This window comes from Colletotrichum lupini, chromosome 2, assembly GCF_023278565.1.
Source record: "Colletotrichum lupini chromosome 2, complete sequence".
In the NCBI taxonomy this organism is placed as follows: domain Eukaryota; kingdom Fungi; phylum Ascomycota; class Sordariomycetes; order Glomerellales; family Glomerellaceae; genus Colletotrichum; species Colletotrichum lupini.
In genome coordinates this window covers 5,940,139-5,960,525 of record NC_064675.1, presented here as the reverse complement: position 1 = coordinate 5,960,525, position 20,387 = coordinate 5,940,139, and the positions used below count along the sequence as shown (strand labels likewise).

Sequence of the window (20,387 nt, the reverse complement as noted above, 5' to 3'; positions counted from 1 at the left end):
TGAGTGCCAGAAATCCACCACCTCCGATCGCCGACCTAAACCAAACACTCGGTAGCGCACGCCACCGCCTGAGAGGCGCGATGAACTCATCGTCCTTCCTCCTCGGAACTTTGACTCTTCCCAGTCGAATGGTTCCAACGGGACAGAACTTTCCCCTTTTCTGCACGTTGTGTCTCATGGGAGAACCCCACGCTGTGTCTAATTCCGGCCATCTTCTGCCTTACCTGGTGCTTTCAGCTACTATCGTCCCTTACACCCCTCGGTCCCGCTGGTTCAGGAGTGCACATCTTGACTAGCCCGGAAAACATGCTTCTTTCCAAGCCATCGTCCACATCTCCTCATCTTCATATAAGTCCTTCTTGATTTCCCTTCGTCGTGGAGGTTTCATTTGCAAAACACGCACTCAAACAAACATCGAGGAAACAACCCCACCGAACGCACAACGAAAGCCCAGCCACCAGTCCTGGAGACATTGGCGAAACGACTCGAATGTCTTGCAACGTGTAGATGCCACTTCATACTCTAAAAACGACCGCATAGCGACTTGTTCAACTTGAAAGACCGGCTCTCTCATATTCAACCACCATGTCTCCCACCCAAATCACGACTAGGCCTTGCCGTTCGCCATTCCAGATGGACGGAACAACAGAGACGTACTTTATGAGGTACCCTGGATCAGGTCAGCATTAATTCAACCAACCAAGCAACAAGCTTTCCCATCAGTACTCTAACACCAAGTCCAGGTGATTCCCCATCGACCCCCGCCGCAGAGCCGCTGCCCACAAAGGAACAGCTCCTCGAGCTCTGCGACTCAGTCCGGACTTCCCTCCGCCACTCAAAGAGCCTCGGCCCCCACGCGGATCGGATCCAAAGCCTCCTGGAGAGGGCCCTCAAGAACGAGCTGAATCACACCCAATCTCTCGACTTTGAGACCCTCCAGTACGCCCGCCTAGACAGGCTTCTCGTCGACGTCCTCGATCCGGCCCACCGGCCTAGTCCGCTCCCGCTCCGCTTCCGCGCCGACATGGCCTTGTGCGAGAGCTTGCAAAAGATGTGGCGGGCCCGCTTCCGCGACCAGTACTTCTCCCTCGACCAGGTCCGCCAGCGTAGCCTGTCCATCGGCGGCGAGATGCGCGACATCCAATTCACCGCGTCCGGCATGGACCCCCTCGAGTCCTGGGCCGTCACCAACAGCTGCCGCGACCCCATCTCGGAACTGGAGGGAAACCAGCAGTTCAAGCCCGGCCAGTAGGTTCTACCACTTCTCAAACTTTTTGAGATCATTTGCTAACACTGCAAATAGCTGGTGGCTGAACCTCGCCTGCGCGCACCGCGACGGCGTCATCGGCACAGCCGTCGAGAAGCCCACAAAGGGAAAATACGGCGTCACCGCCTTACCCCTCCTCACCGGACGCGAGGAGCACATCCGCGGCAACCTCTACCGCTACGTCCGCGAGGGCCGGCTCTCCGACATGCACGTCTCCCTCCTCACCCGCGTCGGCACCCAGATCCGCATCCTCCGCGGCTACCGCCTCAAGAGCACGCTCGCGCCCCAAGCCGGCGTGCGCTACGACGGCCTGTACACGATCCGCCAGTACGGCAACAAGCTCGACGCCGCCACGGATAAACACCGCCTCGAGCTCCTCCTCGAGCGCGTCGAAGGCCAAAAGAGCCTCGACGAGGTGCAGCAGGTGCCCTCACCCTCCCAGCTGGACGACTGGCACGCCTTTAAGAAGGTCGAGGCCGAGATGGTGCGCCAGCGCAAGGGCGACGACGGCCTCCTCGACTTCAAGATGCGCAAGGAGGAGGAGCGCATCGATCGCGAGCACTGGCGGCGCGCGAGCGAGTTCAAGGCCTCGCTGGGAGCAGAGGGCTGCGGGCTGGGGTTAATCATGTCTGTTTGATTACGAGACACCTACTGAACCCTGGGCAGTGACTGCGGCAGAGGGAGGAAGAAGGAAAAAGAAGAGACGAAAAATTGGCGGTCCGAAAGGGACACACTTTCCAGGATGATTCGCAGAGATACCCTGTACTACCTAGTCTACCTGTACCACTACCTTATGAATAATGATAATGCATGACGAGCAAGAGCACAATGTTTCCGTTGACGTAGGGCGCTGTCTTTTGCAGGCTGGCAACTGCGCTGAGATTGACTAGTGCCTCCGCAACTATGCAGCACTTGTCACTGGAACGTACGGTTCCTCTTAAGGTGTTTTCCCCCATAAACCTAGAAGCTGAACCACAGAACGGGGGAGTAATCATGTCGTATTGATATCTAAGAAGCCTTACTTTGCCGTAGCCCGGATAAACCAGTGGGCATAAAACTATGAACATGAAGAAAAAGCATCGTGCTTACACAGCGCAATCCTAGTCCGTTGCGAAACGGTCAGTGAATCTGAATGTCGCCAAGCCCTCCTTGAAGCTGTTCACGACAGCGTTTACATCGGTACCAGAGTACACACCCTCGCCAGCCTTGACGCCCAGCGTTGCCGACTTGGTGAGAGCCGAACTAACGCTGCCCACCGGCTTCCCCCACCTGTAAGAGTCAATGACAAGCTGTGCAGGTCTACCGGCCGGGTACAACGGAGAAGGCTTGATGTTGCCATTGAAGAGACCGTCAGCATTACGTGCCACAATGACACCGTCGAATGACGTGGCATCAGCCTGGGCATAAGTCATGTCGACTCCGTCAGTCAGCTTCTCAGCGATGACAGTTACCAAGACACCATCAGCGGCGAAAGCATCCTTCAACTCCTTGCCTTGGCTTACGGAGCCATTAGCTGACAGGCTGGCAAGGACGCCGACCTTCAGAGTCGCGATCGAGGGCAGCTTGTTTCCAAAGATGGATAGCCCCTGAGTGGTCTTGTTGTGGTAGTACTGCGCATCGGGCTGCAGATGTTCCATGCCTAGTGCATCGGCGACACGGTTGGCAATGTCGTTGCTGATCTTGTTCAGCTGTGTGAGAACGTTCTGCTTGACCTCGGTGGATTCAAGGTGGCTGGTTTCAAAGCGAATGGCGTTGATGACGAACTGCTGCTCGATAGGAGTCAAGGAGTTGTAGAAGAGGCGCGGCTGAGACCAGTGATCCGAGAAGCTGTCGGAGATTTCGCGGACCAGGTGGCCATTGTTGGTGCGGCCAGGTGCGGTGAAGAAACCGTTGCCCTGAGTCTGGTTGGCTTGCTTGGGGAAGCCCTTGTTGAGAGTGTTCGGGGTGTCTGACATTGCAATTAGTCAGAGAGTCGATAAACATGACGGGATCACTTACAGGAGTTGCGGTTGCGGTGAATGAAGTTCTGACCAGCACCGTCTCGGTTGTTGTTGTGTACGGGGCCAATTGGACGGTTGATCGGCAACTGTTCAAAGTTGGGACCGCCGTGGCGGTTGATCTGAGTATCGAGATAGGAAAAGATACGGCCCTGCAGAAGAGGATCTTCTGTGAAGTCGATGCCTCTGACAATATGTCCGGGTTGGAACTGGGACGAGTTAGCTGTGCTCGAACAGTTTGACTGAGAAACTCACCATGATCTGTTCGGTCTCGGCAAAGTAATTGACCGGGTTGGCATCCAGCTTCATCTTGCCGAGCTTTTGGAGGGGCGCAATCTCCTCGGGAATGATCTTTGTTGGGTCTAGGAGATCAAATCCAAACTTGAGGGTATCCTCCTCGTCGACAACTTGTACGCAGAGCTCCCACTCAGGTCCGTTACCAGATTCAATCGCATCCCAGAGGTCCTGGCGATGATAGTCGGCATTCTTGCCCGAAACGATCTGGGCTTCCTCCCAGACCAAGCTAGCCTTGCCTTGTTGCGTCTTCCAGTGCCACTTGATAAGCTTTGACTTGCCGTCGTCCGTGACCGCGCGGAAAGTGTGCACACCAAAGCCATCCTAGAAGTGTTAGTCAATGTTCGACGACAATAAAAACGCAGCTCTACTCACCATGTGTCGGTAACTTCTCGGGATACCGTAGCCAGCCATAGCCCAGAACAAGGTGTGAAGAGTGGTCGTCTGAGAGCTGAAGAAGTCCCATGCGGAATCATGGGCTGTCGCAGCTTGTGGGATTTCATTGTCCCCGCGAGGTTTTCTACGAGAGTCTTGGTATCAGTACTTGAGACGGTACATAATGGAAAGGCTACAGCAAGTCTTACACTGCATGAATTAAGTCTGGGAACTAGGCAACGTTAGCTTATAGTACTCGTTGTAGAATCAAGAGCTCCCGAGTTCAGGCCGTGATGAAGCTCGCTTGGAAGGTATTATCGACGTACTTGAATCGCGTCTTGGATAAAGAACACCGGAATATTGTTTCCAACAATGTCAAAGTTGCCCTCGTCAGTAAAGAACCGAGTGGCGAAGCCGTGGACATCTCTGGCCGTGTCCGCACTTCCCCTTGATCCAGCAACGGTAGAGAACCGCACAAACGTTGATGTTTGCTTCCCCGTCGCGCCCAAGAAGGAAGCGGCTGTGAGGTTGCTGTAGTCGCCATAGCTCGTAAAGGTTCCGTAGGCACCGGCGCCGCGGGCGTGGACAGCTCGTTCGGGTACCTAAGCAGGAATGATCAGTCAGGAGATACCAATTGGAGCTGGATAGACATCGGACTCACCCTCTCGTGGTCGAAATGTGTAATCTTTTGGCGAAAGATGAAATCCTCCAATAGAGTCGAGCCACGGACGCCGGCCTTCAAGCTGACTTGGTCCTCAATTGGGCCGCCGACGTCGGATGTGAGGTATGGATCCTCCGTAGAGTCGTCGATCTCGTAGCCGGAGACATGGCCGCGAGAGCCATCTTCGGCTCGAGCTTTGATATTGGCGGGGTCTGCAAAGGGACAGCCGGCAGAAGAGAGGGTAGCAAGGCCGAGACTGGCCAGCAGGAGGGTGGTATGCATGTTGGATCAGCGATCAGAAAGATGTCTGTATGCCTGCATGAAATGTTCCCTCGGTCGATGATGAAAGATTAACTAGACTGAACAAGCACTTCTTATTCTCGGAGGGTTAAAGAAAGGGGACAGCCGTTGGGAAAAAAAAAAATCAACAGTGCCGAGGGACGGTAGGCCACTTAAGGGCTCCAGAGGCTTGGGTTGACAGACGGAGCTCGGTCTGAGCTACCCATGGATCCTACAGAATAACAGCAGCAAGGGGAAGGCAGGGAGCTTGATGAAGTCAACAAGAAAATCCCGATCTGGGAGGAGAAAGACCACTGGTCGGCGCACAAGCTTCAAGGATTAGCTACTGCTCCTGCTAATCCTGGACACATGAAGGTAACCATGGCAGGAGAGTATCTTTTCCAGAACGGACCGGGGAAAGTAGACTAGTAACGCTTGCCCAGAACAAATCCACATCCACATCCCGAGCAACAGCATCAGCAGGAGGAGGAGGAGGTGAGCACGACGCGCTGCTGCCTCTTCCAAATAGGTGTGCCGGGACGTCAGGTAGGATGAGGAGTGATAGCATCATAATCATCTCGGGTGCTTTCTCCACTACACTAAAGAGAGGGGCCACAGTGAAGAGAAGAGGAGGGGCTTGCTACCAGCGCTGTCAGATTAGAAATCCTCTGATGTGATTTAATGGAGAAGCGCCCACGGTCCCGGGAGCTCTGATGATGTGTGCTGGTGGCTTGCCTTGGCCTGCATTTGTGTCTCACGGCCGAGGCCGACAAAACGTCGACGGCGTACCGTACCATTAGATGTGCATTATGAGCCAGCCACGCTGCTAGCTAAGACAATTGGGAACACTCTTTCCCGCGGGGCTCTCCTTTCTTCCAAACGACGAGTTTCTTCTCCTCATACGGTGGGGGCCGAGCAGTATTGTTCACTGGAAACATAGCTTCCGGAGGAGAAAAGGGAACAGAAAACTTCAATACCGAGCGCCGTTTGCAACGCTTGGAATACCCGCCTTATTTTTCTTTCCTTTCTTTTCTTTCTTTTCCCACGTGCTGACACCTTACGAAACAAGGTTACATCTAGACGACATGGGCCAAGGGGGTGATCCAAAGAGGGCCAGAGCTCGATGGTGCACAAACGGCTCGCGGGAAACAAACGTGGTTGGCGAGGAACGGCACGGCAGTTGGGGGCGGCGGCGGGCTCCAATATCACTAGCGAAGCGAGCCCCGGGCGGGAAAAGCAGATGTGGCTTGCGGAAGATCGAAAGAAAAGAAGCCACTTGGGCTAGCGATGGATGCCATCGTCCCAAGTCTGTGCAAGCCCGTGCTTCATTAAAGGGTTTGGTGGTTCGTTTCTTCAAATAGTCTTCTTGGTTCTGTAGCCTTGTACAATGGAAATGAGAAAAGCCTTCGTGTTGTGGTGATTATTGTGCAACGTTAGAGAGACGAAAGCCGAAGTTCCAAAATAGCTCCAATGATCTATTGTGGTATTCGGCTACAGGGAGAGAGGTGAGCCACAAAAACCGGGAAAAGGTAACAGGAAAGGGAATTTCGCGGCGAGGGAAAAAAGAGTTGCCAGTCCACTTTCATCTCATCTATGACGACAGCTGAGGCGGGCAGGTTCAATTTGAATTGATAGACCAGGGTTTGTTGTTGTTGAGATGAACTACCTACAGTAGCTCCGACTTACCCATGTCGAAACAAAGTCTTTGTCCTGCAGTCTAGAAAAGAGGTCGGTTGTAACTTGTGACGGGAAAAAGGGCTTTGCGTATCCGTGGCATTTCTCCTGATTTCTAAGGAATGAGAGAGACACGAATGGGATCAAAAGCAGCTCATCCCGGATGTAGTACGAATCCCCGGCGCTGGGATGGAAGAGGAAAAGAGGCGGAGAGCTGTGTGTGAGGACGAGATTGAGCTTGAGGCGCGAGTGTGAGTGTGAGGGTGAGGTTCGAGAATGCCGAGCCATCATCGTCATCGGGCGGGCCCTCGTGTGGGGCCGTGCTTCGCTGATCACTCGGGAAGAAACAACACCAGCAGCCTCTCACGCGTCTGTAATACAAATCACCTAAGTCGCCAAGCGAGGTCGGTCGACATGGGGGCCGGTCAATGGGTTACAGCGCAGCCCGCCACGATATGTCTCTCGATCACATCTTTCTCTTCACCTTCCCAGCGGGTAAAGTGAGTCCTGCGAGTTTCCGGGCTTGAGGCTCATTCACCTGGGTCTTGATGCAAGCGGACGAGCTTGACGTGCGCCAGAAATGTACATTCTTTTGCATGGAGCCTCCCTATTTTCTCCATTTCATCTCGGTCAAAATGAGACGATTGCTTTCTAGGGCTCTCTCCGCTGCCAAAGCAAGACGAGACGGTTCGGCACTTATCGGCGAGACGGAAGCGAGTGCGGGAAGATCATACACAGGAGGTCCTTATGGATTGCTCTGTGCGACCAAATGGAAGACAAATCAGTCATCTCTCAAGACTCATGTACTGTCCGAAGTTTTAAACCCATGATTTGTTGCTCATGGAGCAGAAATCCTCCCGGAGCCAATCCCGAGGTCCCCCGCCCACTCTCCGTCATCCGTTCATCATGAGGGAAAGCTGTCCGTCCAATAATCGGGAAATCGGGTTTTCAGCTAGCATGGCACTCTCCATGGCTTGCAAAACTAGAACAGAACGAAAGCACAAAGTCCAAAAGTCTGGACAAAGAGAAAAATCCTTGAAACGTGCCCTGTTCGGGTGCAGGGGAGCCGCTGCAGGCTATCCGGAGGTATGTCCGGCTCGGAGCCGGGGTGTATCGATGTGGACTCCAAAAAGCACGTAACATGGCACGCGACAGTAACACCTTCTCTTATTGACTATATCTCTCATTTTTGCTCAGAGCTTCCTCCTCTGACGACACGCAGTAAGGGTCCATTCTGTCCTACCAATTACCGTGGGATGTGAAATGTCTCGGCACCGTGTTGGGCAGTCGGCTTTGCTTTCATCTCGTTCTGCATCAGGCTCTTCCCACATTCCCCGCTGATAGCCTTGGGTTTTCTGGAATTGACCTGACCTTTTCGCACTGCATATATGCACACTGCGTGCGTGCTGTGTTCCTCATGCATCACTATTTATAGCCCTGCCATGCTATCCTCATAAGCAGGGTAAGCAGGGTAGAACTTAAAGATTCAATCAGCCTACCTAAAAATTTCTGACCATCACTGAACTCACAGGCAGCGTCGAGGCCCTACAACATTGGATTTGCTTCTTCTGTGAAAGAGAAATAACATGATCTTCGTAGCGTTGCAACTAGATGCAGATCCTGCCAAAGACCAGGCCCCAGTCGTTTCGAAAACACACAGGGAAAGCAATTCGCCAGGTGAGAGACAGGTTGAATAGGCAGGTATGTACAATGTACTACCGTTGAGCAGCCGTTTGGCCACGATTCCCATCAGTCCGGTTCGCTTCGTGTTCTTCGGGAGGAGCCCGCTCCATTTCCCGAACCGACGGCCGGATTCCCGAGGCGTGTGGATCTGGTATCTGTCAAAGAACGGAACCTACGAGGCGATTTGAAATCATGGAGAATTAAGCAAGACCCTCTCCCGTGCCTCTTAAAAATCGTACCGATGATCAAAGTAATCGAGACATTTGCATTGGTTGAGAAAGTCCACCAGATCGATCTTATATTGAGCCCAAGCCGAGATCGGGGACAGCAGGCCATTTGTCTCACATTCTTTTCTTTTAGCTTCAACGGTTGCGAAGCCGTCGCCCCATCCACACATGAGGTTCATGAAACGATTTAAGAATAAGAGGGGACACGGGTCCATTCGGACTTTTCCTTTCTCGTACTTTTCCTTTTTCGTAAGCAAACTGTCACGGGACATGCCTCTTTTGACGGAGGTGTAGCTAAGCGAACTCGCCTTACTTGAGCCATTGTACACGGTCAAGGAGACTAACAGTCCAGGGTCTCAAGCTTTCAGAGCTCAAGACCGAGAAACCCAGCGAAACACTGCACTATGCGGATATCTTTTCGCAGAAAAAAGCGAACATGCATAGTTCAACCGTAGGACAGCACTTGGACGGCAAACATTGCGCACATTGAATTGACACATGAGAACTGGCTCGTATTGGTGGGGTCTTGGTTGAAGTTCATTGCTTTTGGTGTAAATGAGATCCTAGCTCAATGGCATCCTCTGGTATCGGCCATGGCTAACCCAAGTTGTTCCCCCAAACGCCAAATGTCCCACGCCCCTTGATTTTTTCATTCTTCCATCAAAACTTTTGGATTTCCCAACGCTTAGTAGAAGAAGCCGATGACCTTGCCGGCAACGTGCTTGCGACGGGCCTCCTCGTGGTCCATGATACCAGCAGAGGTGGTGAGGATGACGTAGCCGAACTGACGGGCAGGGAGCAGCTTGACAACCCACTTCTCGAGGTCGGAGAGACGGACGTTGTAGCGGGGGGAGATGACACCGCACTTGTTGAGGCGGCCGTTAAGCTGGACAACGATCTTGCCGGAGCGGTGGTCATCGACCTCCTCGAAGCTAGAGATGTAACCTGTATTGTTGCTGTTTAGCGATGTTGTCGCGGTGGTTTAAAGCTTAGACATCAGGAGAAAAAAATCCGAAAAAGTTGTAAGACCTCCGCTATTTATCTATCGGCATCTTATAGGGGCTGAGTCGTGGGAAGAAAAGACGGTCGCCCTAGTTATCATGCCGAATGTACATCCATCCATCCAAAATGTCCTCCGAGTTGAAGAAGAGAAAGAAGAAGTAGAAAGAAGAGTGTGTTGTGCTGACATACCGTGGCGCTGCATGACCTGGAGGAACTTGACGATGACCTTGGAGCTGGGGCGGATGAGCACCTGGCGCTTGCCGGCCTTCTCGGCGTTGTTCATGCTCTTGAGAGCATCGTGGAGAACGGAAGTGCGGACCATCTTGGCGGTTGGTGTATGCGGAGATTCTCAAGTCTCGGGAAATGAGGTATCTGCCAGCGAAGAAAATTGCATGTTAGCCTTCCAATGGCCTGTTGAGCGTGGAGAGTGCCCTCCCAGGCGACAATCGTCCGACAGGAGGGTTCTGCCAGCTCGTTGCTGAAGAGGAGAGCGTATCAGATGTCATGGTCGTTCGGCGTCGGGTAGCCGCCAACCAAAGGGGCTACCGCATCGTCCGTCAAGGCGAAGATGGAGGTCGAAATAAAATTGGTATCTCGTAAATCGCACGACTCGTCTGATTGCTCTCCTCCGGCATCAAGGAAAAGGCAAGAAGTTCCTGTTGGATCAAGTCGCCATCGTGGGCGCGAACAAGGTGGTTTGTGCCTTGTTTCAACTTACCTCGTGAATTGAACGGTGCCGCTGAAGGGGTTGATTGGCAAGTTTGTCGGTGAGAAGATCGTGAGGGAAGACGGGGCGCAGAAAAGTCCAAAAGGCTGTGGGAGAAATCCCCACACTGCCACGAAAAAAATTGGTCGCTTGTGGGTGCACGGACCACCCACAATTTCTAACCCTCGAAAGGGCACGGGCGAAGTGACCCTTCCACGAATGATCTTTCAGCGCATTTTCTGCTTGTGCCCTCGCATCACGCCAAAAGTTCACTTTATTCATACACTACCCACATCACAACACAACATAACTCTTCGAGGATCGAACCGACAGGAACTTGACCAACAACTTTCAAGATGGTGAGTTCGCACCGAGAACCCCTCCCCAATGTGGCCCCCCTCGAATGACGGACGCCTCCCGGCTGCTCGCGAATACCTTCAATTGGGATTATCCGGGTGCTTGGAAGTTGTCGCGTGCGCGCAGGCCAATTCGGCTCATCCCACTTCGTGGGAAGGAGGACGACGATGATGTCGACTTGAACCCCGGAGGAAAACACTTTGGCTAACCAATGCCCTTGCGCATCTCGTACAGTCGGACGTAGAAGAGAACAACGCCCCCGAGGTGGCCGAGGAGGTCGAGGTTTCCGCCGATGCCGGCTCCAAGGGCCAGATGTCCGTTCTTGACGCCCTCAAGGGTGTCCTGAAGCTCGCCCTCATGCATGACGGTCTTGCCCGCGGTCTCCGTGAGGCTTCCAAGGCCCTCGACCGCCGCCAGGCCCACATGTGCGTCCTCAACGAGGCTTGCGAGGAGGAGGCCTACAAGAAGCTTGTCATCGCTCTCTGCTCCGAGCACAAGATCCCCCTGATCAAGGTGCCCGACGGAAAGCAGCTCGGCGAGTGGGCTGGTCTCTGTGAGTACACCTACGGCATATGTTGCCATACATCTGTATCGAGAGATGAACAATTAGCTAATACAGATCGATAGGCGTGTTGGACCGTGAGGGTAACGCCCGCAAGGTCGTCAACTGCTCTTGCGTCGTCGTCAAGGACTGGGGTGAAGAGTCCCAGGAGCGCTCCATCCTCCTCAACTACTTCCAGACTGAGCAGTAAATTTGGGTATGACTTCATGATTTGAATTTGGGCGTCACTATGGGGAGAAGGATTTTTAGAGGGGTGGCGGGGAAATCTGGAACCGTCGCTATGAACGATCTTTCGGTTGTACTCTAGCTTCTTCAGCTGGCATCTCGAAACAAAAAATGGAGGACTCCCTCTGGAGGTCAGGTCAACATGCATCAAGGACAAATAAAGAGAAACGGCATTGGGCACTCTTGAACCAAACAAAACGTGTGCAATATTGATATTGTGAGGCGACTGATGAGAACGTAGCGGGGTCTGCCTATTTCCTGCCTTCAACCTGCGTGCGCGAGTCAGTACATAGATGGCTTGAGCTTTGGTGTAATTGAGTCCTACCATGATGATGTGGTATCCAAATTCCGTCTTGGCCTCCCCGTAGACGGGGCTCGCCGTTGTACTGGCGCTCAGAGCAAACGCAACGTCCTCGAACTTTGGGTCCAGGCTACCCTTTGTCTTCCAGCCCAGAGCACCACCTGTGAACCAATCAGCATGGGTCCTCACCCTCGATGAAGCTGCTCATGATGGGCATCACTCACCTTGTCTTGCCTTGTCTTCGGAGAACTCTCTCGCCACCTCATCAAACTTGGTTCCGTCTCTCAGCTTAGCCAAAGCCTCCTCTTTCTTGGCATGCTTCTCGCACTGGCATCAGTGGTCAGATTAAAAATTCCCAAGAAAATCCCACAGCTAGGGAAGACGATGCTCACCAAGATGTGCCGGACATTGATGGACTGCGCGCCCTTGGCCGCCTTGCCGCCCTTGTCGTCGCTCTCACCCTTGGCACCCTTCTTCCCTCCAGCAGACTTGCCCCCGTCCTTCTTGTCGGCCGGCTTCTTGTCGTTCTTGCCCATCTTGAGGTAGCTGCGGAGTGGTGTCGGGCGTGATGCGGACGATGAAATTTGGCCTGGAGGGGTTGGATAGTGGGGGAATTGACTATGGCGGCAACCCCCACCATGAAAATGAAAAGACTCTGTCAACGGCGGCTGCGACCAATGGAGTGCGGGGAAGCCAACTTCAACACCACGTCTGATCATCCGACAGCACCTTAATGTCGCTCAGAGTGCGATTTCCACGGCTCTTTCGTAAAACGTTTTGTCTGATTTTTACTGTTGTGATCAAAACTCTTTCCCATGCCAAATATTGTCTGACCGAAATCATGGATCGGTCGACGGCCGTCCTCGTCGGGCACCGTTTTTGCAAAACTTGTATGCGAAAAGGGTTGCAGCTCTTCGGATTCCCAAATCCACAACCAGAGATAGTCTCTCGGAAACGCCAATGAGTTCCTCCCATGACATTAGATTGGGAAGATCTTGTCGAAGCTCAAGCTACAAATCAGTCCTTGCCATTCCGCAGTGGGAGGTGACCGCGAGGCAACGATCCTCTATTTCAATGAAGATGAGTTGAGAAACAACCTTTCTTTGAAATTGCTCTACCTCATATGTTTGAGTGTGAACTGAGGCGAACCCAGGCCACGTATCACAGTTTGCAAATCCAGCAACGCCTCGATCAACGATTTGGATGGCATTCTGAAAAGTCTAGTAAATGCAATTCTTTCTACGGGTATCAATACACTATTCTCTCATGGCCTCCACAGCTTGTCCAATTAACTCAAGGAAGGCACCCTCCTCGATCCGAATATCGGCCCAGTGCCATCGGTCTCGTCGGACGAGACCTCTCTTCCTGCCCTTATCATCCTCCTCATGTCCCACCATCTCGGCGTGGGTGCTAAAGTACTTATGGCCCAACATCTGCGCCACATTCCTGAATCCCTTGTGGGACATGCTCGACGGTTGAATCTCAACGACCGCGGCGCCGTTCTCCCGGAGAAACATTGTGTGCGTCAGTCCCGCGCCGTGGACGCCTACCAGGATATCGGTGGACTGTACGATTCGAAGCTGTTCGGGGAAGGTCACCGCTCCTAGGTCGATTGCCTGAAAGTTGGCGTCGGGGAACGCTTTTCGAGCTGCGTCTAGTAAGACTTCCTGGTCCAGGAGCTTGCGGGAGCCCCGTCGATCGATGAGTGTGATGTTGAGTGGTTTGCCTTGTCGCCGCCCCGTCTCGAATTCGACGCCAAATTGCTGCATCACTCGTCGTGTAAAGACCTTCAGTAGCGGCGCGTCCTTGCAGTCTCTATCTTCCCAATCGTTCTGCCACAGAGGGTTGCTCCCTCCGGCGAGCGGAATGATGAGGTTCTGAGGCGTCTCGGCGAGGGCCTGGGCTTGCACTGGGTCTTCCAAGACCTTGCTGAGGCGAAGTGGCTCACGACCTGCAAACATTCCCCATAATGGATATAGAGGTCCTTCTTCTTGGTTGTCCAGGAAGACTACTTGGGTTCGTGGGACATCCCCAGGGATGGTAAAGAAAGGTTTGTTAAGATCGTTCCCGTCGTGACTGAGACGCAAGACGTCGAGGGACATAACCATCGACCATATCTCCATGAGAGAGTGCCAGATGTTGGAGTGGCCTTCCCTCTTCACGAGGATTGTGAACGGGCGGCTACCATGATGGGTTGGCGCTTGCGTGACTGAGGATGGCGATGCCCCAGCTTGAACCTTGACGAAGTTCTGAAATAGGAAGCCCGGACCGGTGTCGTACCAGTAGTTTCTGATATTTGAGAAGGAAATGATGCCATTTGCTGTTTCGTTGCCGGTAGGTTGTCGCACATCGCAGTCCACATGGAATTTACCGCTTTCGCGGTCTAGTACGGCGCCCTGGCCGATACAAAACGAGTCGCGGTTGTCGTTGGATTGTGTATGACTGTGGAAACATGTCAGGTTTGCGCTTGACTCTGCCGAACAGTATTGAATCCTTTGATCGCGGAGTTCGTTCAGATATCGAGGACCGAAGCGTTTGGCGCAGAATTCCGACTCGGGCAGGTCCGGCTTGCTCAAAGTCACGAGTTCCGGTAGAGAAATCAGAACCTCTTGCTTAGGCGGCCGTGGTGTGGGATGGAATGGGTTGTGGAGAAACGACAGCCTCTCGCCGGTTTGTGTAGACTGAGACGACGATACAAGAAGGTGAAGAAGAATCATTGTAAGCAGCGCCGCCGCCCCGGCCCGCTTGCTCTTCGGTAGTAGACGTGAACGCATAGTGAGCAGACATACGGAGAACCCATAGGAAGCCGAGCGCCGAAAGTTGTTCGGTTGATACTTGATACCGGGCATGATAAATCAAAAGGAGGTCGGGAAAAGGCAAAACGTGACGTGAGTCCCGCCGGTGGGGAGGAGAGAATGGTTGATAAACTTGCTCCCTTCTCGGAAGACAAACACAGCAGGCAAACGAACAAGGCTGAGCCTCGTTCGGAATAACCACCAACATGCTGCATGCCTGACCAACAAAGGCTCAGGGGTGGGCGGACGACGAGAAAGGTGCGCTCTATCCGCGCGGCCTACCAGCTGTTGGAAGACAGTGAGAATAATTTGTTTTCTCTCCACACACGTGCATCTCCCAGCAGTTTCCCCCATGCACTTAGCCGCTGATAACTTTCTGTTGGACGGAGAAGGTACCCGACCCCGGTCTCCTGCAGGGGGCCATGAGGTCTTACAAGGCTTAGGCAGGATGGATTCCGGATTTGAATATGAGTTGTGTTGGACCGCTTTACCTCCCTCAGAAGGTAAGTTGGCACATGGCTGGCCTCTTTTGGCAGCAAACTGTCCCATCACAATACTCTGATACGGGTGGTCGTCGGCCCATCCAACGGCGAAAGTGGGGCGCTTCCGTTGTATCACCGGACAAACCAACTAGCCAACCATCCGACTCCTAACGTTGCGCTTTTCCCAGAAAACTTTCCCATTTTCGAATCAGTATGATCCGGTATTCTTGCCAGAAGTCAAGATTCTCGTCCAAGGAGATATGTTGCGGTGACTCGTCGGGCTTTGTCGGGTCCGAATCGCCTGGGTCATATGCCATTTTGCCAACGTCCAATAGACCCATTTATTTTGAGGCACAGACCAATGGTTTATTAGCTTTGAGGTGCTGTTGGTACAGAGGAGCATCCCGCCAAATCTTACCAGGATCTGTATGAGAGGATGTGATGAGAGAGTGTCAGTACCCAGCTCTTGGGCGGCGCAGGCCAATGGCAGATCAGTTCGAGTTGCTGTTGGTAGCACCTCGTTGTCTCTGACTAGGATTATCAGGCGGATATGGCAAAAAGTCTGGCGATGGTTTTTCGTTTTTTTGCTGAAGAAGTACGTACTCACTGAACTACTGGAAAGCCATAAGGATGGCAGCAGTCTCTGCTCAGCACATCCGCCGACTTTTGCCCTATCATTACCACCACTATCAATACTCGTCATAAGTATACTGTGACACGTTGATATATCATATACCACTTACTTCGGGATCGAAACCTCGGGAACTGTCATTAAGAGGTTTAACAGTAATAACTGAGGCAAAACGAAGCAGTATACATGTATGTGTAGCATGGCCGGGCGACTGTAGTGTCACCTATTTGGAAGCCACGCAAGGGCTATAGGCTTGTGGATTCGAATCCTTAACCAGGATCCTCAGAAGTAGGCTGTAATAAAAGAACGGCAGGCTGCAGCGCAAAGCCTGGCCACTCCCCTGTACCAAGTTCGAGTCTCCGAAAGACTTGATGGATTCACAGCCATCTTCCGAAGTCAGCGGAGAATCTGTTCTCCCTGTTGTTTACCATCACCACCTTGGATTTATAGAGCTTTAAGGAGGTTAAGTTTTGTTCTGCTTGTTACCACTATCGACCGGCGACTCGTGTAGGCGATGGAGCCTTCAACTCTGACGGCTCATGGCTCGCTAGCCGTTCTATTGATTCTGCCAGCATATCTCGCGACACTGGTTCAGGCAGCTTGTGCACCATATCCTGTTCCCATACGACTCGGCAATGTTTCATTGTCAAACGGCCAGGTAGCAAGAGGCTTAGAACTAGCCATTGGGGAACCCGAGCAGAAGTTCGCTTTCATCCCACAGAGGTATTCAACCTAAGCATATACTGTTTTCTTCGCTGATTCTGTGGTACATTGCTAACGACTTTCTCAACTCAGTGGCCAAAACGGCACGTTGTTGTACGGCACCAACGGTGTTTGTACTCTTCGCGGCTCTGACAAGTGGTCCAAGGACGGCTGTACTTCCTTTCGAGGAGGTTCTTATGAACCACTCGCATCAAAGACAAGCAAAACGACATCACACGATGCAATCCCTGAAGATGACGGATGGCCAGATGTCAACCCTGTCGTTGATACGATGAAACTTAACAGCAACCTTACGCTCGATAACCTGGCCATGGGTACAGCGATGAGCGATTGGGATACTCAAGGCTATTACGCCATGATGGGACTCGGATTAGGATCAAACTCTACCATATTGAGGGTTCTAAAAGAGTCAGGCAAAATTGCCTCGCGAACGTGGAGTCTCTTTTGGGGCCGCGGCTTTGGAATGTCCTCTCAGCTGGACGGTCATCTTATATACGGCGGTTACGACCGAGCAAAAGTGTCCGGAAAGCGATACACCCAGTCCCTGACGCCCAACATTGCTCAGTGCAAGTCACAACTCGTGGTGACAGTCACGGATCTGACTATGAACTTCGATAACGGTACAGACGTCAGCATTTTCCCGTCAAAGTCGAGCGCCATCTCCACCTGCATCAACCCAACGCTTCCGCTGATGATGAGGATGCCTCTGGATCCTTACTTCTATAACTTTCTCGACTATACGGACAATACCATCGAAAACATGACTCGCTCCCTCGGGTATCACTACTGGAACATGAAATACCTTCCCAACCAAAAGCCGTATGTCCCCCCTAATCCCCAAGTCGTGTACAGCACTCCAAGCTATTCAGGTCAACTGTCCACTTCATGATGCTGACAGAAGTCGTGACCATAGATACGACGGTGCTCTAACAATCACACTCTCTTCCGGTTTAAAAATCCGTGTGGACCGCGATAACCTCGTTCTACCACCCGTACTACTCGATGAGCAAACAGGAGAGATGCTTGTCAACGCAACAGAGAAGGATATGCTCATCGACTCCATGCAGGATGTCAACAAGAACGATATGGCGCAGCTCGGCTGGCAGTTCCTCTCCGCCGCCTACCTTCAAGTCAACCACGACACTTCCGAGTTCTCGCTCTGGCAGGCAAACCCCACGTGGAGCCAAGACATCGTGGCTCTAGACTCCGGTGACAACGACGTCACCGACTTCTGTTCTTCCCAGTCCAGCGAAGGCAACAAGACCGTGAATGGCGGTGGGGACGTCGGCGGCAGTGGGGAGGGTAGCGGGAATGACTCGTCGGCAAGCACAAGCTCCCCGGGCCTCTCTCGCGGAGCTATCGCCGGGATTGCCGTTGGCGGAGCCGCAGTTGTGGCCCTCATCATTGGAACTGCAGTATGGTTTCTCAAGAGAAAGAAGTCGAAGGCCCCTTCAGTACCCTCGCCGGGAATGGGGCAGAACGCATCGTGGCTGCCACAGCCTCCAGGCCAAGACCTTCCACCCAAGACACCACCAAGGTGCGAGTTGGAAAATGGAGATACCACAAACTTCCGGCGGTATGAGATGGCGGGATGAACAGTAATGAAGGGCCGACGCAGTCGTGCCAGAAATAATGTTACATATTGATGACGTTCGAAGGGGGGTGGCTTTTCTTCTTTAGATCTAGAACCTATTTTGTATTATACCTCACGAACACTTCGTCCTCGTCTTACCCTCTAGCTAGCCTCTTTGGCAGAAACAAGTCAGTATTCTGTCCTCGGCGGCACCCAGTGGCTTGTACTGTACGGGGTATCTCTATTTTTTGGTGTTTCGGTCTTGAAGACATCGATGGTCTTCGAGATTAGTTGAGTAGGAGGCGCACGGGCCTTGTAAGCGGTGTACTGACCCCGCGGTCATAACTGAATGATTGTGAAGTCTGGCATTTGTCATCCTACTGAAAAGTGGACGGGATGAAAACAAGTCAGTTCGCACTTGGAAGACTGAGGATTGGATTGATGTCTAAACAAAATTGGTGTTTTCTTATCTTACAAGGCGGCCTAGGACTCTTGCAGTACAGGGATCGTGATCCAAGGCGAACTTGCGATTTGTCATAGATCTTCAAAACCCACTCTCAAATACTTGGTAAGCAAAAATGCCATTCAGCTTACCAAACACAGTTGAAAGATGTCAGTCCTTCCTCGGAGCCAATTTGTCCGTCCGTGTCTTAAGTTTCAGTGTATGCGGGGTCCGCGGTAGGCAGATCGTAGCACCGGAAACAGTTTCCAAGTTAGGTGCAAGCTGAGCGCAACTATCAGGGTTTCCTACTCATAAAAGAGCTTGCCAGAGTCCCCCTCGCCACCGATTTAAAGATAGCTAATCAGATTAACCGGACATAACGACTGAGACTTGAAGTTTCAGTAAACATCAAGTATTGTTCTGTTGACTCTATCCATTTAACGTTCAATCCAATCCGCTTAGCAACAATTCCAACAATTCTCCACAAAAAGCCGCACCAACAAGACCAAAATGGCATCTGAGAAGCTTAAACCGATCAGGGTCTGGACCTCCAAGAACGGCCCGAACCCGTGGAAAGTCCATTTTGTCCTCGAGGAGCTCGGGATCCCCTACGAAGAAAAGTACATCGACTTCCCCGACATGAAGAAGCCGCCCTTTGAAGCGATCAACATCAACGGGCGCGTACCCGCCATCGAGGACGGCAACACGGGCATCACGCTGTGGGAGTCCGGCGCCATCCTCGAGTATCTCGTCGAGACGTACGACAAGGAGAAGAGGTCAATCAGCTTCGAGCCCGGCACGGCCGACTACTTCCACGCCAAGCAGTGGCTGCACTTTCAAATGTCCGGTCAGGGCCCGTACTTTGGCCAGGCCATCTGGTTCCACCGGTACCACTCCGAAGACGTGCAGAGTGCCAAGGACCGGTACGTCAAGGAAATTCGGAGGGTTTCCTGGGTCCTGGACCGGGCACTCGAGGGACGCGAGTTCCTGGTGGGCGACAAGTGCTCCTATGCGGATATTGCTTTTATCCCTTGGTTCAATGTCGCGTTCTACCCGTGGTATAACATGAAGGTTCCTGGTGCATTTGCGGATCAGATCGATTTTGCAAAGGAGTTCCCGAACACGGCCGCGTGGATGGACAGGCTCAGAGCTAGGCCTGTCATTGCGGAGACCTTGAAGAAGAGAGCTGCAACTTTGTAGAAGAAGAAAAAGCGTAGATAGTAATCCATTCATGGAGTCAGATGAGAAAAACATGTCAGTATTCAAGCAAGCGCGTATATGAGAAAATGCGTTGTGACGTGCTGCACATTACGACATAGAGACATCTCGGCCCGAAGCCCCCACTATTTGCGGAAGAGCCATCCGGGCCCGCCTCCGGGCCGCTTTTTGTCAGCCCAAACGAGGCCGAGATCGACCCGGACGAGCGAATCTCGTTCAGGTCTCTCAGCGGCTCGTCCAGGAAGCCGGATAGAAGCCCGCTTTCATCGCTCTCGCTTCCTCATACGCTGCGATATCTGTATCCGCTACAGTGGGGAAGTGAGTGTATAACAGCCCAGAAGAATGAGGTTGGCAGGTGCCATTGTATCCGAATCAGTGAACGCAATTGGTGAACACGGAAGCGGGCGGGGGGCAAACACCGCTCGGAGCCGATTGCAACCTTGAGATCATTAATGTGTGTCTTTGCTTCGGACTGGTATACTTGCCTTATCCGGACGAGTGGGAACAGAACAGTACACTTGCGTTTTGGCACATGGCAAATCAGCGTCGATGCAAAGTCGATTATTCGCGGCTCGCGTCCTCGCGTTGAAAAAAAAAGTGGAATTTCCGGAGCGACCTGGGACCTGCAGCTTATGAACCATGAAGTTTGAACGCCCTACCACGCGCAGACAGGCACGCATTGGAGCCAATCTCTGCGTAAAACCGAGATCTCCGAGTACTGGAATTTTCTCTTAGCTCGGCACCAAGGAGCCCAGCGTTATCGCTGGCAAAGGTTGCCTCACCGTCATTGATGGAGCTTTCTATTATTAGCCTTGTGGGAATAAACCGGGATCTAGTAGAATGCAAAGTGGGAGAAAGAGAGAGAGGCAACTTCCCTGTCGCGCTCGGTATGAAGTCACGTATCAGTCTTGCT

The 20,387-nt window shown here is 52.6% G+C and overlaps 11 protein-coding genes across 11 annotated transcripts, besides 1 other annotated feature; 7 read left to right on the top strand and 4 right to left on the bottom strand.

Annotated features, from left to right (window-relative positions):
• Positions 1 to 80: 80 nt before the first annotated feature.
• On the top strand, positions 81 to 296 carry CLUP02_04118 (uncharacterized protein; the record flags this gene model as incomplete). Its single annotated transcript, XM_049283134.1, has 2 exons — positions 81 to 180; positions 238 to 296. The coding sequence occupies 2 exons, from the start codon at positions 81 to 83 to the stop codon at positions 294 to 296; spliced, it is 159 nt and encodes a 52-aa protein (XP_049140277.1).
• Positions 297 to 585: 289 nt separating this feature from the next.
• Positions 586 to 1,904, top strand: CLUP02_04117 (uncharacterized protein; the record flags this gene model as incomplete). Its single annotated transcript, XM_049283133.1, has 3 exons — positions 586 to 679; positions 744 to 1,248; positions 1,304 to 1,904. 3 exons carry the CDS (start codon positions 586 to 588, stop codon positions 1,902 to 1,904), a joined length of 1,200 nt encoding a protein of 399 aa, XP_049140276.1.
• A 463-nt stretch (positions 1,905 to 2,367) lies between these two features.
• Positions 2,368 to 4,876, bottom strand: CLUP02_04116 (catalase; the record flags this gene model as incomplete). The annotated part of the gene is made up of 7 exons (XM_049283132.1): positions 2,368 to 3,215; positions 3,266 to 3,473; positions 3,520 to 3,882; positions 3,934 to 4,078; positions 4,143 to 4,165; positions 4,260 to 4,535; positions 4,595 to 4,876. The coding sequence occupies 7 exons, from the start codon at positions 4,874 to 4,876 to the stop codon at positions 2,368 to 2,370; spliced, it is 2,145 nt and encodes a 714-aa protein (XP_049140275.1).
• A 1,082-nt stretch (positions 4,877 to 5,958) lies between these two features.
• On the top strand, positions 5,959 to 6,234 carry CLUP02_04115 (uncharacterized protein; the record flags this gene model as incomplete). Its single annotated transcript, XM_049283131.1, has 1 exon — positions 5,959 to 6,234. One exon carries the CDS (start codon positions 5,959 to 5,961, stop codon positions 6,232 to 6,234), a length of 276 nt encoding a protein of 91 aa, XP_049140274.1.
• Positions 6,235 to 6,975: 741 nt separating this feature from the next.
• Positions 6,976 to 9,101, top strand: CLUP02_04114 (uncharacterized protein; the record flags this gene model as incomplete). The annotated part of the gene is made up of 11 exons (XM_049283130.1): positions 6,976 to 7,047; positions 7,103 to 7,116; positions 7,203 to 7,350; positions 7,397 to 7,466; positions 7,609 to 7,701; positions 7,774 to 7,946; positions 8,079 to 8,117; positions 8,177 to 8,224; positions 8,301 to 8,381; positions 8,810 to 8,908; positions 8,961 to 9,101. The coding sequence occupies 11 exons, from the start codon at positions 6,976 to 6,978 to the stop codon at positions 9,099 to 9,101; spliced, it is 978 nt and encodes a 325-aa protein (XP_049140273.1).
• Positions 9,102 to 9,142: 41 nt separating this feature from the next.
• On the bottom strand, positions 9,143 to 9,781 carry CLUP02_04113 (40S ribosomal protein S22; the record flags this gene model as incomplete). The annotated part of the gene is made up of 2 exons (XM_049283129.1): positions 9,143 to 9,402; positions 9,649 to 9,781. The coding sequence occupies 2 exons, from the start codon at positions 9,779 to 9,781 to the stop codon at positions 9,143 to 9,145; spliced, it is 393 nt and encodes a 130-aa protein (XP_049140272.1).
• A 740-nt stretch (positions 9,782 to 10,521) lies between these two features.
• Positions 10,522 to 11,274, top strand: CLUP02_04112 (40S ribosomal protein S12; the record flags this gene model as incomplete). The annotated part of the gene is made up of 3 exons (XM_049283128.1): positions 10,522 to 10,524; positions 10,757 to 11,075; positions 11,150 to 11,274. 3 exons carry the CDS (start codon positions 10,522 to 10,524, stop codon positions 11,272 to 11,274), a joined length of 447 nt encoding a protein of 148 aa, XP_049140271.1.
• A 286-nt stretch (positions 11,275 to 11,560) lies between these two features.
• CLUP02_04111 (peptidyl-prolyl cis-trans isomerase PIN4) lies at positions 11,561 to 12,146 on the bottom strand (the record flags this gene model as incomplete). Its single annotated transcript, XM_049283127.1, has 4 exons — positions 11,561 to 11,578; positions 11,635 to 11,771; positions 11,835 to 11,937; positions 12,003 to 12,146. 4 exons carry the CDS (start codon positions 12,144 to 12,146, stop codon positions 11,561 to 11,563), a joined length of 402 nt encoding a protein of 133 aa, XP_049140270.1.
• A 720-nt stretch (positions 12,147 to 12,866) lies between these two features.
• Positions 12,867 to 14,459, bottom strand: CLUP02_04110 (DUF563 domain-containing protein; the record flags this gene model as incomplete). Its single annotated transcript, XM_049283126.1, has 1 exon — positions 12,867 to 14,459. The coding sequence occupies one exon, from the start codon at positions 14,457 to 14,459 to the stop codon at positions 12,867 to 12,869; it is 1,593 nt and encodes a 530-aa protein (XP_049140269.1).
• A 304-nt stretch (positions 14,460 to 14,763) lies between these two features.
• Positions 14,764 to 14,829: a sequence feature (Short protein (CLUP02_04109, UQC78632.1) was converted to a misc_feature.).
• Positions 14,830 to 16,032: 1,203 nt separating this feature from the next.
• Positions 16,033 to 17,836, top strand: CLUP02_04108 (uncharacterized protein; the record flags this gene model as incomplete). Its single annotated transcript, XM_049283125.1, has 3 exons — positions 16,033 to 16,241; positions 16,314 to 17,060; positions 17,155 to 17,836. 3 exons carry the CDS (start codon positions 16,033 to 16,035, stop codon positions 17,834 to 17,836), a joined length of 1,638 nt encoding a protein of 545 aa, XP_049140268.1.
• A 1,059-nt stretch (positions 17,837 to 18,895) lies between these two features.
• CLUP02_04107 (glutathione S-transferase II) lies at positions 18,896 to 19,456 on the top strand (the record flags this gene model as incomplete). Its single annotated transcript, XM_049283124.1, has 1 exon — positions 18,896 to 19,456. The coding sequence occupies one exon, from the start codon at positions 18,896 to 18,898 to the stop codon at positions 19,454 to 19,456; it is 561 nt and encodes a 186-aa protein (XP_049140267.1).
• Positions 19,457 to 20,387: the final 931 nt, after the last annotated feature.